We start from the raw sequence: 18,080 nt of genomic DNA, 5'->3' as shown, positions 1-18,080 counted from the left end.
AAATAATAAATCAAACTAATTACTTAAGAGTAATTGATATGTTTACCACTCTATCAAATCACAGTAACAAAATAACAAACCAAACTCTATCAAAACACAGTAACAAAATAACAAATCAAACTCATTACTTAAAGTAATTAATGTGTTTACCACTCTATCAAAACACAGTAACAAAATAACAAACCAAACTCATTACTTAATGTTTGTTAGTGATATTCTTGTCGTCAGTTGAGTATTGTTGTTAGTTAATGATATTCTTGTCTTCAGATGAGTATTGTTGTTTGTTAGTGATATTCTTGTCTTCAGTTGAATATTGTTTTTAGTTAGTGATATTCTTAAGAGTAATTAACATATTTTCTCCACAATCTAGAAACAGTAACAGGTAATAAACCATAAAAATATAAAACTGGGTCAGTCCTAGATGTTTCAATTTTAAAACATTCAGGATGAGGTGGAATAAACAAATAAATTTAACAGTACTTACCTATAGACATGGGGAAGGAAACAGACTTTTCTTCGACATAAGACCTAACTGTTGCTGCACAAATGTCTTCATCTACTTCATACTGCTGCCAAAGTGTCACTGGAAGTGTATAAATAACATTTACCAACTTTCAATCACTTATTTCTCTACCTAGATCAAAACTAAAATCATCCCAGTATTGAATACAGTAATTAAATACACTTTCCTTACTGTCTTACCTATAAAGATTAAAATATATTGGCTTAAACAGTTGGAACTCTCAATGCTAAAAACATTTTTGGTAATAAACCCAATGACACCTCATGAGGTTCGGCTAGCTTAGGAGACTTATGTTAGTCCTAAATCCATATATATAACTAAAAATATTAAAACACGACTGCAATAAAAGTATCATAATAATAGGAAAAAACTGAAAACATTAGATATTCTAATTAACACTGTTACAGAAAGCAACAATAAAGAAATAACAGAATATTGTATAAGAAACAAACAAACAAAAAACAACAACATTAACTGATAGTTTCAAGCATTGTTCCAGATTTAATCTTCCATTACTTAACATTTGAATAAAAAAGTAAGTATAGCTGATTTCTAAAAACAACAATTCTAAATAATGCTTATCCACATAACACACACACAAAAAGCAGTGTGAATTAAAATGTGTAGTTACAAAGTAGATACACCCAAACATGCTGTAGACTGAATAGTAGAACTTCCTCTCTGAACTCTTTGTGTTTTCTGTATCTCTTCTTATGAGCATCTTTCTTACCAGTTTTCCAGTAAGAGTCATTCCACAAACCTTAATCTGTTTTTTCCTCATTCCACACTGATCATGTAGCATTAATATTAATGTCCTTACATGGGATTGAGTGCAAGTTCTAATCATCAATATATATAAAAACATTAGGTCGAACAGTACGAGTAAGAGAAATCTCTAAATACACACCTAAGCTGTTGAGACTGTAAAGTGATGTTATATGATTACAATATTTCAAAATGTCTACAAAAGAAAGGCATTTTTACTTTGTTAAATTTTGGCAAAAAAAACTTTCAAGAAATTAATGTAATTCTCACATTACTTTTCCAACTGAACATATCAGAGTTCTGTTATGTATCAAAACCTTTTATAAACCACATAATCAAGTATATATAAAGAAAAACTATCAGCATTATCCTTGTGTTTTACATATATTTAAAACTATTCTGGCATACAGTACACTTGCATTGAACCACAAATGGGCAGAAAACTAGTTCAATCTTTGAACGACTTTCACTTCTGAGGCCTTTTTAGTTTTTGTGGCCAGCTTATCACATGGACTAATGGTGCATCAAAGAAATAATACATTGACAATGACCTCTGAAGGTCTGACTGACCATATTTAGGATTAATTAGCTGCATATTTATGTACAAGTTCAAAAAATCACTATTTATAAACTTATTACAATGACTGAAGTTGTACTCATCTTGGTTTTAAGACTTGTATGGTATCTGTGTGATGTTCATAGCTCATGAACAATGATACCAATTTAAATAGGAATCTCTTTAAACGTGTAGCAGAAACTTACAAACAAACTACATGTACACTCACTGAATGTTAGCTACCTTATCCTCCAGTTCAATGTGCAAGGTAATGTGGCTTTAATATTTGGTATAATTACTTTACAACTACTACAACAGCCAGGTGTATAAAACGACAAAGCAGACACATGTTCAGAGAGTATTAACTTTACCAAGTTGAAATTACCAAGTAGTGATGGCTTACAACATACTTTAAATTATATATTAATACTGACATCATAGTAAAACACTAAAGTGACACAAGCATTTAACAGCAATGACTCCACAGTGCAGTGAAAAGCAATAATAAAATTATATATGTCATCACAGTAACACATGTTGCTACGTACAACATTCCCACTGTGTAAGGGTTAATAGCAACAGATCAACTGTACAACTGAAAGTAAGAACATTACTTAACATTAAGCTTCAAATGAAGTTATCACTTAAGGTAAAACTGGAGATCACTTAACAGCAGTGGCTTCATAAAATTACTGCATATTATATAAATTATCAACAGTAGCTTTAGCATCAACATATCAACGTGAGCACCTCTGCAAGTTACTCGATCTCAGTGGTAGTTCTGGAGAATAAATAAGTTAGGGTTACCACACATCTTAGCAATAGTGACTAAAGATAACATTAGGTGATCACTATTACACCTTTAATCTTTATACATGTACATCATTAAACTACACAAGATTGGTTTAATTCTGGAATTAAAAACAAAGCATAGGAATACAATACAATATAAAACATTACACCAATAATAACAACTAAACTTACACAAACTATCTTTGTCTAGTGTCAGTGAAGCTTCCAATGCCCAACGTGTCTCTGTAGTTATTAATTTTGGATACCTGAAACAAATCAATAGATGAAGTTTGACTGTACCTTGCAAGTTCTGAAGTAAAATTTAAGTTACAAATTTAAAGGTCTGATAAATTTCTCATAAAAATATGACCAGATTTTTTATTAACAAAAACACAAAATAATTATTACTTTACAGAAACAACAGTAGCATTTAAAAGATTATTAAATAAAATTTAAAATTGTAAATTATAAACAATAATCCACTTAGTGATGTCGAGAAACCCACTTGTTTAGAAATTTATATGCAAAATGGCTCGTTTGGGTTGAGAAAATATTTTACATAGAAGAGCGAACAACGTTTTGACCTTCTTCGGTCATCGTCAGGTTCACAAAGAAAGAGGTAACTGACTGGAAGCTGACCACATGTTTGAAAGGGGTTGTGTAACTGAGTGTCGGAATGTAGAGGGCGGTATTAGATGTTTGAATATATAATTTTATTTATTTTATTATATTAATATAGGTATAAAGGCGTTCCTTTATATTGGTTTATTTTGGGTTTAAGTTGTTGTATAAGTAAGGCTTCTTTAATTTTGCGTTTGTTTATGTTTGTTTCTTTATTTAGTATTTGAGTGTTTTCTATGGTTATGTTGTGTTTATTTGACTTGCAGTGTTCGAAAACATGTGAAGGTGACTTTTTATGTTCTTTGAATCTGGTTTCCATTTTTCTACTTGTTTCTCCAATATAGAAGTCGTGGCAGTTATCACATTGTATTTTGTAAATAATGTTGGTGTGGTGTTTGTCAGTGTAGTTTTTACATAGTATAGACCTCAGTTTTGTGCCTGGTTTTTGAATAAATTTGGTATTAACTGCAATGTCATATTTTGTTAGTTTTTGCCAAATGTTGATTATTTGTTTGCTGATGTCAGGAATATATGGTATACAGCAGTATATGGTTTTGTGAATTTTGATTCATGAGATATATTTACTTTAGTTGGTTGATTTTGCTTTTTGTCTAGGTGTGTGCATATAATGTTTTCTACGGTTTGTGGAGGAAACTTATTGATGTTGATGAAGTATTGTTTTATTTTGTTTAACTCATCGTTAATTTTATCTTGTAAGCATAGTTTTATGGCTGTGTTTATTTGGTTTCTTAGTATTTTGAATTTTTGTTTTGTTTGCTGAGTCCCAAGGAATGTATAGTCCAGTATGGGTGATTTTTCGGTGGATTTCTGTTTTGAATTGTGTGTCAGTTCTTGTAATTTTGAGGTTAAGAAATGATATTTGATTGCTTTCTTCCTGTTCACATGTGAAGTTAATGTTGGGATGTATAGAGTTAATGTGTTTGAAAAAATTAAGTATGTGTTCTGTAGATTTGAATCCACTAACCGTGTCATCTACATATCTGTACCATGCTTAGGCCATTTGTTTGTATATAGTTTTGGTTGTATAGTGGTGGATGTAATGCTGTGTTAATTGCTTGTGTTTCAACTTGTGTCATGAAAAAATATTGGCTAGAACTGGTGATACTGGGTTGCCCATGCTTAGGCCATTTGTTTGTATATAGTTTTGGTTGTTGAACATGAAGTTAATGTCTTTATCGTGGTGAATTCTATGAGGGTTGCTAACTGGTTACTGGGAATTTCTATAGTTATGGTTAGGGTCTCGGATATAGAGTTCTAAGGCTATCTTGCAGGCTTCAGTGGTTGGAACTTCTGTAAAGAGGGATATAACATCGAAACTGGCCATTAAGGCTTTATGATTAAGTTGATTTAGATTAGACTTGAAATTAAAAGAGTCTTTGATGAATGAGCTGGCTGATGTTACATATTTAGAGAATGCCCATGCTATGTATTTACCAAGATTGTAATTAAACGATTCAGAAAGCAAAAGAAACACCGACAGAAAGCAAAATCAACCAACTAAAGTAAATATATCTCACGAATCAAAAATTCACGAAACCATATACTGCTGTATACCATATATTCCTGACACCAGCAAACTAATAACCAACATTTGGCAAAAACTAGTAACAAAATGTGACATTGCAGTTAATACCAAATTTATTGAACAGGAAGAAAGCAATCAAATAAAACCAGGCACAAAAGTGAGGTCTATACTATGTAAAACTACACTGACAAACACCACACCAACATTATTTACAAAATACAATGTGATAACTGCCACGACTTCTATATTGAGAAACAAGTAGAAAAATGGAAACCAGATTCAAAGAACATAAAAAGTCACCTTCACATGTTTTCGAACACTGCAAGTCAAATAAACACAACATAACCATAGAAAACACTCAAATACTAAATAAAGAAACAAACATAAACAAATGCAAAATTAAAGAAGCCTTACTTATACAACAACTTAAACCCAAAATAAACCAATATAAAGGAACGCCTTTATACCTATATTAATATAATAAAATAAATAAAATTAAATATTCAAACATCTAATACCGCCCTCTACATTCCAACACTCAGTTACACAACCCCTTTCAAACATGTGGTCAGCTTCCAGTCAGTTACCTCTTTCTTTGTGAACCTGACGATGACCGAAGAAGGTCAAAACGTTGTTCGCTCTTCTATGTAAAATATTTTCTCAACCCAAACGAGCCGTTTTTGCATATAAATAATCCACTTAATTGTTGTTATAAAAGAACAATTACTTTATTGAAACAACTCATAGCACTTATAAGACTATCAAATAAGATTTCAGAGAGTAAATATACACAAAATGTACATTTATGTAATTCAGAAGCTGGCCACTGACCTGTACTGGAGAACCTTTGATAACAGATCATTGCCCCTATTCGTCTGTAGAGGACTGCTCTCACTGAAAGCAATACAAAGGAATGTGTGATAGGCTTAACAAACATCAGTTATTCCTTCCTGTTTATACAGAACTGTTAATAGTAGCTGCAAGCCATTTGTTGCTGTGTATGTCACTGTGTTTTTACATACTGCAAACAATGTTTAACATTTTTATTTCTAGAAGACAAACTAAAAGGATAAAAATATATACAAATATTTTAAGAATACATAGTAAATAACATTAGAAAATGAGAGATGTCAAAAGTGTATCATCATAGGGTATTATACTGTCTTCGGATATAACTATGTATTTCGGAAATTAAAAAACAAAGAAACAAAATAATGTGTCAAAAATGTTTTTTTGAAGTAAAATATGTGAAATACAACTTTTATTATGTGTGAGTGAATTAGTAATCTAATCACATTCAAACTCCATTTTCATAAGTGTGAAATAACATGAGCAAACCTTAACCACAAAGGAAATTTATATTTTAAAGGAAAAGAAAGTTGTTTTCTTACTTAGTACAAATCATTTCATCACGAACCCTACGGATTAGAAGGAATGGTCCTGGATACCTGGTAAATATAAGAACATTATTTTTCTGAAACATTACAAGATGTTAGAAAGCAACAAGCCAAATATTTTTTATAACCATATCATAAATACAACGTTGAGTTCTATAGACACCCTTAATTCTATTCAGTAATGTTAAATTACTATATTTACATTAGCATAAAGTCCCACAAGGTTTGATATATTTGTTTTCTGTTGATTTTTATTTTCACTAATAGATCTTACATACCAGACATTAGTATACATTTATAATGCAAAACATAAAGCATAATAAATTATATGAATTACAACTTTTATGCAATTTAAAACATCTGTTCATCAGGTCATGAACTTTTCAAACTAATCAGAAGTCACCTCCTGATGTAAAAAAAAAACAACATACAAGTTCAATTAGGATACATTTGTACTTTCAAAGAAATTCATTTCATTTCTTTGGAAACACAATCTTAACTGTTTATTGTGTTTTTAGGCAAACTCCTGCCAATAAAGGATCCATCAAAATTATTTTAAGCACATAAAAACTTAAAAACTAAGTTTGTCTAATCTGAGGTTTGTCAAACCTAACAAAATCAGTGTAAAATGCTGAGTCATAAAGATGTTGATAGTATACATGAAACAACTGAACTGAGTTCAGAAGACTTGAAAAGTCATGTTGAACACAGATTCCTCATTATTCTTTTAGCACACTTAAAGTACAACCAATAATTTTACAAGACACTCGGCTGTAGGTATATTATTTTGTTCAAATATTTTCATTATTTGGTTACTTCTCCTTTCTGAAATAATTTTAAATTACTCGTTACGTGTAACATGAAACAAAACATGATTTAGGTTAATACAAGATCATTTGACCTAGTGCCTTGAAGTACATGAAACTATACACCAGAGGTAGACTTCAATTATATAACTTGTTTTTTCAAACTACAATGACCAAATTAAAGTTGCCATTCTTTTAAAAATAATTATGTGAATAACCCGATTTAACAGAAAAGTCCAAGAAGTTAACACACAAAACCTTGTTGGTTAGTTGGGTACATTTCAATGGTCTGATTAATAATAATATTTGTCTTTTAAGTTACCTCCTTTATAGGATCCAGCTAAGCCTTATTTATTAATTCCATTATTCACAGTTACTCATTGTTATATTGAATCAGCTGTAAATCACCGTGATTGAAATAACTTTTAAACTTATTTATAACATATGCTGGACTTCAATATGGCAGTAAAGAGTTGTGACTTCACTACTATCAGTAGTACTGTTGAAAACACACATTAAGGACTAGGGGAACATTACTGATTAGACACTTTCTGTTTCTAGCATAATTTAGGTTACACTTTTGATTTTGTAATGAAATGAGTGTGTGTGTGTGTATAAATCTATATGAAAACTACACCTACATAATTTTTCATAAGTGAACAACTTATATTAGAGATATAGTATAAATGACATATTAACACATATTACACTTTATTTTCACTCAAACGTCCTTAAATTTCTCCAATTCATATTGTGGTTGTCCAACCCACTACAAAAATGGCTACCTTATTGGTTTGTCAGTTGTTCTTAATTATAGTAAAGTTAATTTAAATAAAATAATAATTAGAAGAAATAAATAATAAAAGAATAATGTAGTTACAAATCCCTTCTCTAAAAATATGATTTGTAAATTGACAATAATTATAATTCACTTAATCATGTTTGCACCATTTTCATGAAAGTTGATATAAGTACCCTAGACCACCATGCCTATTGTATCCCAGCTAGCCTGATAAGCCCTGGTATCGGACATAATATATCATTGGCAATGAATACTTTCACTCATAAATTTTGAGAACTGGCCTAATTCAGTTAGAGAAACTGTTTAAAATTCCAATTCTTAGTTGGCCATGACTGAAATTAACCCAAGGTTTTTATCATGTCTCAATTAGGAAATACACATATTTCTTAGTTGCTTACGATCTGTTTGAACCCGAGGTTCATGACTGGTCATGATTACGAAACACCTGTAGTCCTTATTTGTTTATTATCTGTATGAACTTGAGGTTCTTAATTGGCCATGATTAGATAATACCTGTAGTCCTTAGTTCTTTGTGATCTATATGAACCTGAGGTTCATGACTGGTTATAAATGGGAAACACCTGTAGTTCTTAGTTTTTTTATGATCTGTGCAAACCTGAGCTTCTTAACTGGTCATTACTAGGAAGCATATGTAATCCTTGACTGTTTATGATATGTATGACCTGAGGCACTTGAATGGTTATTACTAGGAAAGATATGTAGCCCTTGACTGTTTATAATTTGTATGAACCTGAGGTTCTTAACTGGTCATGGTCAGGACAAAGGTACAATTTCAGGTGGTCTTGACCAAGGATAACAGAAATATCTTAAACACTAATGTTAGCAGCTACACAATTGAGTGTCTGATTCTTTATTGATGTAAATTTTGCAAGTAGGACAAGTAGTCACATGCAGATTCCCTTAGTCTTCTGAGAAATGATACATTAACTTCATTTAATATATATATAAAAGTGCTGTGAATAATAAATAAATTCTTCCACTACAATAAATGTGGTCCTATACAATTCACTGTTGACAAAATAAAAATTACAACAAACAAACAACTTTATCTAAAAAAAGCCCATTTACTACTTTAGCAGTTTATCAACACTGGCTATAGTGGATATAGTGTGATTGACATAATATACAGTCTTTTAGATTTAGTTAAAAGTTCCTATTTATATATAAATTTGTTTATTCCTTCACAGAGGAATTTTTTTTTCATAGAAAGTATTTGTTCGCTCTAGTATCTTTGTTCACTCATCACCTTGGAAATAACCTTTCTTTCTGTGGAGAAACAGGAATCTACCTAGCATTTCCTTTCTCACTCACAAACATTAAAATAATTTGTAACAGGTGTGTTATTAACAAAAATCCCTTTGCATATCTTGTGACATGGATGTAACCCTACTTTCTTTTAAAGGAGCATATGCCTATTATATTATTTCCTTGTAGCATAAATATTTTATACTTTGCACAAAGTGTGAAATTAACAAATGCATGCTTATTTATTTTGTTGTTAATGAAACTGGCCTTCCTTTCTGTACCAGAAAGAATCCTCATCTCTTTATGAGAACTGGAATATTCCTACAAAGTGTTAACACATTCCTATATCTTCTTGTTGACTTTCTGACACAGGCAAAACTATTTAATCACATTTTACTAACCTGATAACCTGTTCTGCATTATTTAAGTTCATGTAGTTCCTAATTGTTCTTCCAACTAATGGACCTGTACATAACGATAAAAATTGAAGCACAGATACCGATCACTTGTTTTTAAATGTTATTAATCATGAAAATAATGGTGACAACTACAAAAACTGAAAAGTAAAATTTAACTTAACATTTATTAATGCTACGTTTTTTAATATGTTCCAACAAAAAACATTAAAAATCTTAAAGCTATCTTTATCATCCTGTTTATATATTTTTTTAGTAGTATACTTTTCATTTTTTTTTATTTAGCTTGTTATTAAACAAAGAACATTTTTGAAGAATTTTGTTTTTAATTTTTTGTGTTATTTGTTCTTAAGCATCAGGCTGCATAATGATCTATCTATTCTCTGCACACCACAGGTATTGAAACCTGATTTTAGCATTATAAGTGCTCCCCAGTTGCACAGCATTACATCTGTGGATTTAAAATGCTAGAAAATGGGTTTTGATATCTGTGATGGGCAGATAACAGATGACCTGTCGGAAAGCTGTGTGTTTAATTATAAACAACAGCTTTATAAGCTTTCAGCTAAGCCATCGTTTTTTTTAATTTTTTACTTGATAATAGAAGTAACTTTCTGGTACAGCTCCATCTTTTGTAGTCAGTTGTGCTAAGTTAAAAATTTGTCTTTCAACTAAAACTGAAATGATTCTAAATGAAACAATCGATAGAAATAAAATGTTTAAGTATTTATTATTTTCAAAATCAAACCAAATAAGTTGATATCTCACTCCAAAAGAAAAAAAGTAAAATATTTCTATTGAAATAGTAAATGCTATTGGTGAATACAAAACAAAAAATAGCACTTTGTTTTCTTAACTCACCCCAACTAGGAGGCATTCTGGATTTGGCTAAGGGAAGTATGTCATCAAATGTAGCATCCAGTATCTGGACGAATAAAGAACAGAAAAATCACAAGTTTATTTACAACTTACTCTTTCACAAATTAAACACTAAAAGAGAAAACTGTAGTTAAAAACCTTTAACTTAAGAATTCTTCTCACTGAAAATCAACACAACATTAAAAGTTTCTACGGCTTGTCTGCGTACAAATTAACTTAATAATGACGTGTTGGTTTGAAATTATTCTGATAGGATTGTTTTTCACTACATATTTAACTTAAAGAAAGAGAGTATATTATACATACTGTATAGAGAGTGGTATATTTGTTTATATAATTTTGCACAAAGCTGTATGAGGACTATCTGATTTAGTCATTGTTACTTTTGGAAAAAATAATTATCCCATGGTCACATGTTGACCACATAACTCACTTATTTTACATTCAAAGCCAGTGATTAAAAGTCAGCACTTACCAATTTCATGGAAGGTCTGAACTCTTCTGTCAGAGTTTGTCAAAGTTAGGTGTAAGCTTGGTTACACCAAAAATAATTATTCCAATGAACTGTACATTTGTCACGTGAACTTAAATCATAATTAATCTTTGACAAATGTTGCTTCACAGTTTCAAGCACTTCTGAACATATATACAAATTGCCATGCAAGTTTCAAGAGGCTAGAAATTTCTTAACGAGTAGGACTTATAAAACCCACACTAAACTGTCTTTGTACATAGGGCACCTAAAGCTACAGCTTGAGTTAACTTGTCAGAATGAATAATGAGATTTAGCAATTACTCTTATAACACATTAACAGCCTCAAAGTGCACAGCTTTTTATGTTTACAGGACGTGAGCCACATAACCTCAGTTCCATAGCCCAGCACGTCAGTCACTGAACAGTGGTTATAAAATCTCAGTACGTTGTCATTAGTTACAGAGGCATGCTTTTGCACAGCTGAGAAACAAGTAGTTTACAAAGCAAGTGGTATGATGACAGTCCTGCATTTAGTATAAAGACTGTATTATTAGTGTACTTACCAAACCCTTGATATCTGGATAATTCATGGCTGCCCAAGAGGCAGGAAACCCACCTATAGACCAGGCATGGATCAAGATATTTTCAGGCTTAAACCCAAGGCGATGAATAGCAAGTTGAATAACTACATCAATAGCATTGGTTTCTTGGCTAGGAAAAGGCACTCCCTATTTCAGTTCAACAAAAAACTAGATAACATTTTATTTTGCAAAGGAGAGGGAAGATACTAATTTTAAAACTCAAATAAATTTGTTCCAAAGCATCTATTAAACTCTAACATGCCTAATTTTATTACCTTCAGAAACTGTGACTGTCACAAGTTGCACATTAGTAACAGATAACCCAATTCTTTATTGATGTCAGCTGAACACATTAATCTATGTTAATTGCATAACTGATGTATATATAGTCTAAAACACTACAAGACTGTCAATGTATTTCCTAGAAGTCCTTGGAATATTAACAAAAATAAAGGGAGATAACATATTTTAATTGTAACAAAAAAGATTAGACATTTACATAACATCTTTAAAACCTCTGTAACAGTTTATTAAATACACTTCCAAGTTTATAGTTGTTATACCTCAGTGAAGAATAGGTGTTAATTAGTTATTATACATTAGAGAAGAATAGATGTTAATTAGCTGTTATACCTTAGTGAAGAATAGGTGTTAATTAGTTGTTATACCTTAGTGAAGAATAGGTGTTAATTAGTTGTTATACCTTAGGGAAGAATAGGTGTTAATTTTAAAATAAAAAATAAAAATGGACCGTTTATTTCAGATAAATCAGATTTATTTTACCCAAATTTTTCTGTGTTTAGAGAATTTGTTTTTGTGATTGTTTATATTTAGATCCTAAATCAGAATTTATGAATTTTACTTTTGAGTACCATGTTAAATGAATTTCTAAAATTGTATAGCCACTACTGAATAACAATGTTTTATTATTATTACGACTTGTAAAGGGCATAAATAAAATTTATAATAATTACACATTACTTAATCCAGTTCACATCATAATAAATACTGTTCATATAAACAGTGCCTAGATATTACTAAATCTGCTGTATCCCAGCCAGCCTGATGAACCCTGGTTTTGGCCAAAAGGCAACATCAACATTGGACATGACAAATATAGCGTGGTTGAAAAATATCACATATTCATTTTTGCTTTCACTCGTGAGTTCTTAGAATTACTAATGCAGTTTTCTCTCACTGACACTATGTCTGCCTGACCCACCCTGAGAACTAGCTTGCTGGTTTACAATTTTTTTATGAATGACAGTAAACTTAATTGAAGTTAATATAACAACACTAACTGATGTTAAAAAAAAAAAAAAAAAAAAAGCATTATTAATTCTGAGTTCTAAATGATTGCCATAAAATTTACAATAATACTAATTAAAACTTAACTAATTTCATTTTTAAACTGATTGACTTTTTCCAATATCACAATATGTAACATTGTCCACATTACAACTTTTTTAACATTTTCAGAAGCTGATCCTTTTCTGCAAACCAGACAAAAAAAAAACAAATCAAAAACAGATTTCTTTAAACTACTTTCAAAAAATTGATTTTCAAATCTGCATGCTGATTTCAATTCCTCACAGTGGAAATACTTAACCAAACTGCATACAACTTAGTTCAGACTTACTACATAATAGTTTAAATCCACACTAATGAAAAAATACCATACATAAATGGACACTAGTTTCAACATTTCACATGCCTTTCAGTCCAACGTTTGTAATTAAATTTGATATTGTTCCATTAATGTCAAATTAAACTTCATTATAAATGACTTTGCACAGTATTGTATGTTTATCTACAATTACTAAACAGCATCTATTTTTGGCTTAAAATATTCATTTCAATTGACTTAGTATTTCTGCAATCCTTGGTTTGTGAAATTTCCAAAATTTTACTAGTAGAATGTTTTAAAAAAACATTAATATATGTACTTTGGCTTTAGATTTTTAATTTTTTTACTGTTGATCAGAAGGTTTCATTTTATATATCCAGCTAATTTCAATTTGTTAAATATTCATTAATAAATTTATTTTGCTCATTGCATTAGTCACGGTTTCACACTATAAATCATAGTTAAAACTGAGAAAAGACTTATCATTGGTCTAGACCAGGGGTTTCCAACTTAAGAGTGCCCGAGGGCCTCAACTACATTCACAAGTCTAATGGAGGGTGGCATTATATTTTTCTCAGATTAGGAGTTGTTGGTGTATTAAGTAATGCAAAATAAAGAATAAATAGATCCATGGTAGGGTAAAATGAGTCATGATTGAGGAAGGAGTTAATCTGAATGTGACTTACTTTACATTACATGATATTTGGATGGACATATTTGTGAAAAAAGATGTATTTCATTGTGATAATAAAGAAAAATGTAATTTAAACATGTTCAATTATGTAATAAATAAATTTAATGAAAAAATGCTTCATATAAAAGAAACTCGAATAACAAACAATCTATGATATTTAACATAGTAAGGACATAACATTTTCAATGTGAACTTTAAAGACTCTCTGAGGTCTTACAGAGACAGCTTGTCAAAGCAACTGGACAGTAGTGTGAAGGAATCGTGGGATCCTTCCCAGGCTTGGAGAAAGGTAGAACAATAACCTGACACCAGGCATCAGGTAGAACATTCTCCTGTCACATCTGGTTAAAAAACAATCAGAAGAATAGCAAGAGAAGCAGGAGAGAGATGGTGCAACTTGTCATAGTGTATATCATCAGGTCCAACCAATGTACTGCCAGACGGATGAAGGGCCAGTTTGAGTTCCACCAGTGTAAAGGGACGATTATAGTCACAGAGACAATCAGCTCAAAAGGAAAGAGGTGATTGCTCTGCCCGAATCTTGATGGCTAAAAAAGTGGAAGAAGAAGTGCTAGATACCCAGCAAAAGCTTTCACCTAGAGTATCAGCAATGCTCCGGTAATCAGCTACTTCTTGGCCATCAGAGAGCAAGATCGAGAGGGGGACAGAATTATATTGTCCACTGACCTTTCGAATCTTTTCCCATATGACTTTGGAACTGGTGGTAGAAGATATGCTGGTTGTGAACTTAATCCAAGATTCCTTCTGGCTTTGACGTCTTACCCATTGAGCATGTGCACGGGCGTGCTGGAAAGCAATGGGGTTTGAGAGTGTGGGATATCTACAAAAATTATCCCAGGCTCAATTTTTAACCTTCCGTGCCATGTGGCAGGCAGGATTCCACCATGGATGAAAATATAGTGGAAAATGTGTTGAGACTTTAGGAATACATTGAGTAGCTGCTTGTATAATACAGTCAGTTACTGCTGCCACACAGTCGTCTATTGCTGGCTTACAGACTATGGCAGGATCAAGTTCTGTGAGAGCAGTGAAAGAGGGCCAGTTTGCTTGACGGCAACTTCACTGGGACATGCGGGTCGGGTGGCATCAACCACAGCCAGTCTCTCTCAAGATTATAGAAAAATGAACACTGCCTTGTGGATTATTGTCAACCCTCCATAAAAAATGGGAAAATAATGAAGGGGGGCAAATTGAGAGATCAATAGTAGTAAAGGACTGACTAGGTGCATGGAAATAAGTAGAAGAACCAGTATTGAAAAGATAAAGGTTGTGATCAGACAGCATATGCTCTACAGAGCAACCCCTCCTATTAATATCAGCACTTCCCCAGAGGGATGATGTCTATTAAAGTCCCCCACGATATAAAAGGGAGACAGCAACTGTTCAAGGAGAGCATCAAGGCCTGATTGATCATATGTCTCACCAGATGACAGGTAGAGAGAACAAACAGTGATGGTATGACCCAAGGAAACACGGATGGCTATGGCCTCCAAGGGTGTGTCGACTGGCAAAGACAGTGTGGGCACATGCTGATCAACCAACAGTGCCACCCCTCCATGCACTCATACATCACACAGTCTGTCATTTCTGTATAAAGAAAACCTCTGAAAGGTGACTGTATCGGCAGTTTTCAGAAATATTTCCTGTAAGGAAAGACAAACAGGATGGCAGGAAGCAATCAGTGTTTTGATGCCATTCAGATTAGAATGAAAACCTCGACAGTTCCATTGTATCATTTTTATTTATGTGTCAGTGAATTGAGTAGAGAACCCTTCTGTTTATGACCATGTCTTTTTTCCTTACTGTCCTCATTCGAGGGAGGTCTATCGATCTTCATGGATCCTGCCCTGGGTCAATTGGGCAAGTCTTTGCGGTTAGAAAGGCATTCCAGAGACTGAGGACGTGAACGAATGATTCTTCTGCATCTTGGGGTAGGAGAAGAAGATATATCTGAGGAAATGCCTGTACCTAGAACCAAAAAATGTGGATCTTGGGGTTTGGCGGAATGTATGTAAGGGACAGAGATAGATGTTGAAGTTGATTCATCAACTTTTTTAACCATGGAGGTCAAAAGACTTTTCATTTGTTTGGAAAATGATTATTTTAAAGATACAGAGAGATCTGTCTGCACTTCCACAGCATACGTCCGAGATGAGGTAGTGGACAGCAATTTTCGAGCCTCAGGATAAGTAGTGTTATGAATCATTTTCACATGCTGCACCTCTTTTTCTTACAGCCACTTAGGGCAAAAATGAAAGTAGGATGGGTGAGAGCCATTACAATTGATGCAATGAGGGTCTGTTTCACATTCATAGACATCACGGTCCTTGCCACTGCAACAAGCACATGTCAAGGAACCAAGACATGACGTCTTTAAGTGACAGAACCGCTAACACTGGAAACATCTTAGAGGGTTTGGAATGTATGGCCGTACCTACCTTGTAATTAAGATAACCTGCCTTGATGGTGGCAGGTGGCTGTGGTGATGTAAATGTCAGAATGAGAACATTGGTCAGCATCATAATTCCATCTTTGTGAGTGGATATACGCCTCACTGCAGAAACTCTTTGGATGGAGAAAGCAGTGAGAATCTCTGACTCAGAGAAGTTCTTCAAATCCCTCTCAACAATAACTCCTCATGATGAATTCAAAGTAGCATGAAGTTCAGCCTCAACAGGTATATCCCCAATTGCCTTTGAATGCAAGAGGAGTTAACTGTGTTGAGATGTGAATGTTTCCACCAATAAGTCACCAGATCGAAGCTTCTTTACTGACTTTGGAGAGCCAGCAAATCCCTCTCGTCCCTTCTGAATGAAATAGGAAGACATTTGCCCTAAAGGTTTGTCTGAAAGTGAATGCAATATAAGAACATGAGGTACAACAGGTGGTACAGATAGTGAGGGTTGCTGCTCAGAATCTTCAAGATTTGGTGGTTTACTTATAGACTGTTTTTTTCACTATTTTATTAAGATTTTTAATTGGAATATCCATTATAAAGAGAGGGAAATTTCAATGCCCACTGACCACACTCACCATGGAGCCCTACGAGGGGATGCACTACAATGTCAAACAAGGACACAGCAGTAACGCTAGGGTTTCGTGAGCACTATACCCAAACACCAGCATCAGATACAATGTTCACAACACCTGTTGAAAACATCCAACACTGGTACTTGGTTGACCCTAGCCTGAGTGGACCAGCTGACTGACCCAAGGGGGGCCACCCCAAGGCTGTCCATCTACAGGAATTCAAGGCCAAAGTGGTGTGTTAGGGTTGGATCCCTCAACCACCAGGATCCTCTCCTCCCCTTCACAGGTTGCCATGCATGGCAAACACATGGGTGGATATTAAGATCCCAGAGGAGGTAAACTGAAAGAACAGAACCTTCCCTGGGAGGTCCTCTCACCACGTACAGGAATCCACACCAAGAGGTAACTGAGAGCTACCTGCATTAGCTGTCTCTAATTTTGAAGTGACAGAGTGGACAAAAGATAGCTTTAACAACAAATAATGGGAATGGCTATTACATTATAACAACTTTGTGACAAAAGTGAGCATGTTTGGTGTATGTTTTTCTTACAGCAAAGCCACATTGGGCTGTCTGCTGAGCCCACTAAGAGGAATTGAACCTCTAATTTAGCATTGTAAATCCATAGACTCTCTGCTGTACTAGCAGGGAGCAGCATGTTTGGTGATGGATTTTGACCTCACAACATGCACATTACAAATCTAGCACCTTGAAACACCCCATAAATAATTATGTTTTGAAAGGGTGACAATTTCTTTGTGAATATAAACTTGTACTTTGGGATGGAGAGAGAAATTCCAAAAATTTAATAAATGCATTGTTTACAGGTAAAAGTCCTCAAAGTGGCAGCATGTAACTGAAAGCTGGATTTTAGTTCTAGATTTTACAATGGGAATTATACAAAATAAATGTTAAAAAAATATGAATTATAAAATATTTTAGGTTAAAAATAGTTGAAACAGAACTAGATTTGTTATTTTTACTTAAAATAAATCATGAAACTTAACATGCAGATGTACACTTGACACTTGGAAGATGTTCAATGGTTAGTTTCTAATATCAAAAGCATTAAATGAAGAATTTGATACACTTACCTTTAATTATTACAGCTAATAACCTATTACTTTAGTACATATAGGACTGTGCTTCAAGTTTATATGGTCTGATCTTGGTTAAAAATTAACAAAATTAGACTAACTCTAGATAACTATTCCATTTGTATTTATAGAAACCAGTTTTTTACTAAATAAAAACAAATTTAGTGTTCAGTATTATACAAGTGTA

The 18,080-nt window shown here is 32.9% G+C and overlaps 1 protein-coding gene across 1 annotated transcript in view; it reads right to left on the bottom strand.

Annotated features, from left to right (window-relative positions):
- The window catches only part of LOC143243069 (phosphatidylserine lipase ABHD16A), a 47,540-nt gene that overhangs the window by 10,099 nt on the left and 19,361 nt on the right, over nucleotides 1-18,080 (bottom strand). The window contains exons 12-18 of the mRNA XM_076486808.1: nucleotides 11,408-11,572; nucleotides 10,352-10,415; nucleotides 9,476-9,539; nucleotides 6,195-6,251; nucleotides 5,635-5,697; nucleotides 2,829-2,902; nucleotides 485-583 (exon numbers count right to left, since the gene is read on the bottom strand). Coding sequence (XP_076342923.1) covers nucleotides 485-583; nucleotides 2,829-2,902; nucleotides 5,635-5,697; nucleotides 6,195-6,251; nucleotides 9,476-9,539; nucleotides 10,352-10,415; nucleotides 11,408-11,572 — 586 coding nt within the window. The remainder of the gene's footprint in view (nucleotides 1-484; nucleotides 584-2,828; nucleotides 2,903-5,634; nucleotides 5,698-6,194; nucleotides 6,252-9,475; nucleotides 9,540-10,351; nucleotides 10,416-11,407; nucleotides 11,573-18,080) is intronic.

Source organism: Tachypleus tridentatus, chromosome 2 (assembly GCF_004210375.1).
Source record: "Tachypleus tridentatus isolate NWPU-2018 chromosome 2, ASM421037v1, whole genome shotgun sequence".
Classification (NCBI taxonomy): domain Eukaryota; kingdom Metazoa; phylum Arthropoda; class Merostomata; order Xiphosura; family Limulidae; genus Tachypleus; species Tachypleus tridentatus.
This window is presented reverse-complemented; position numbering and strand designations above follow the sequence as displayed.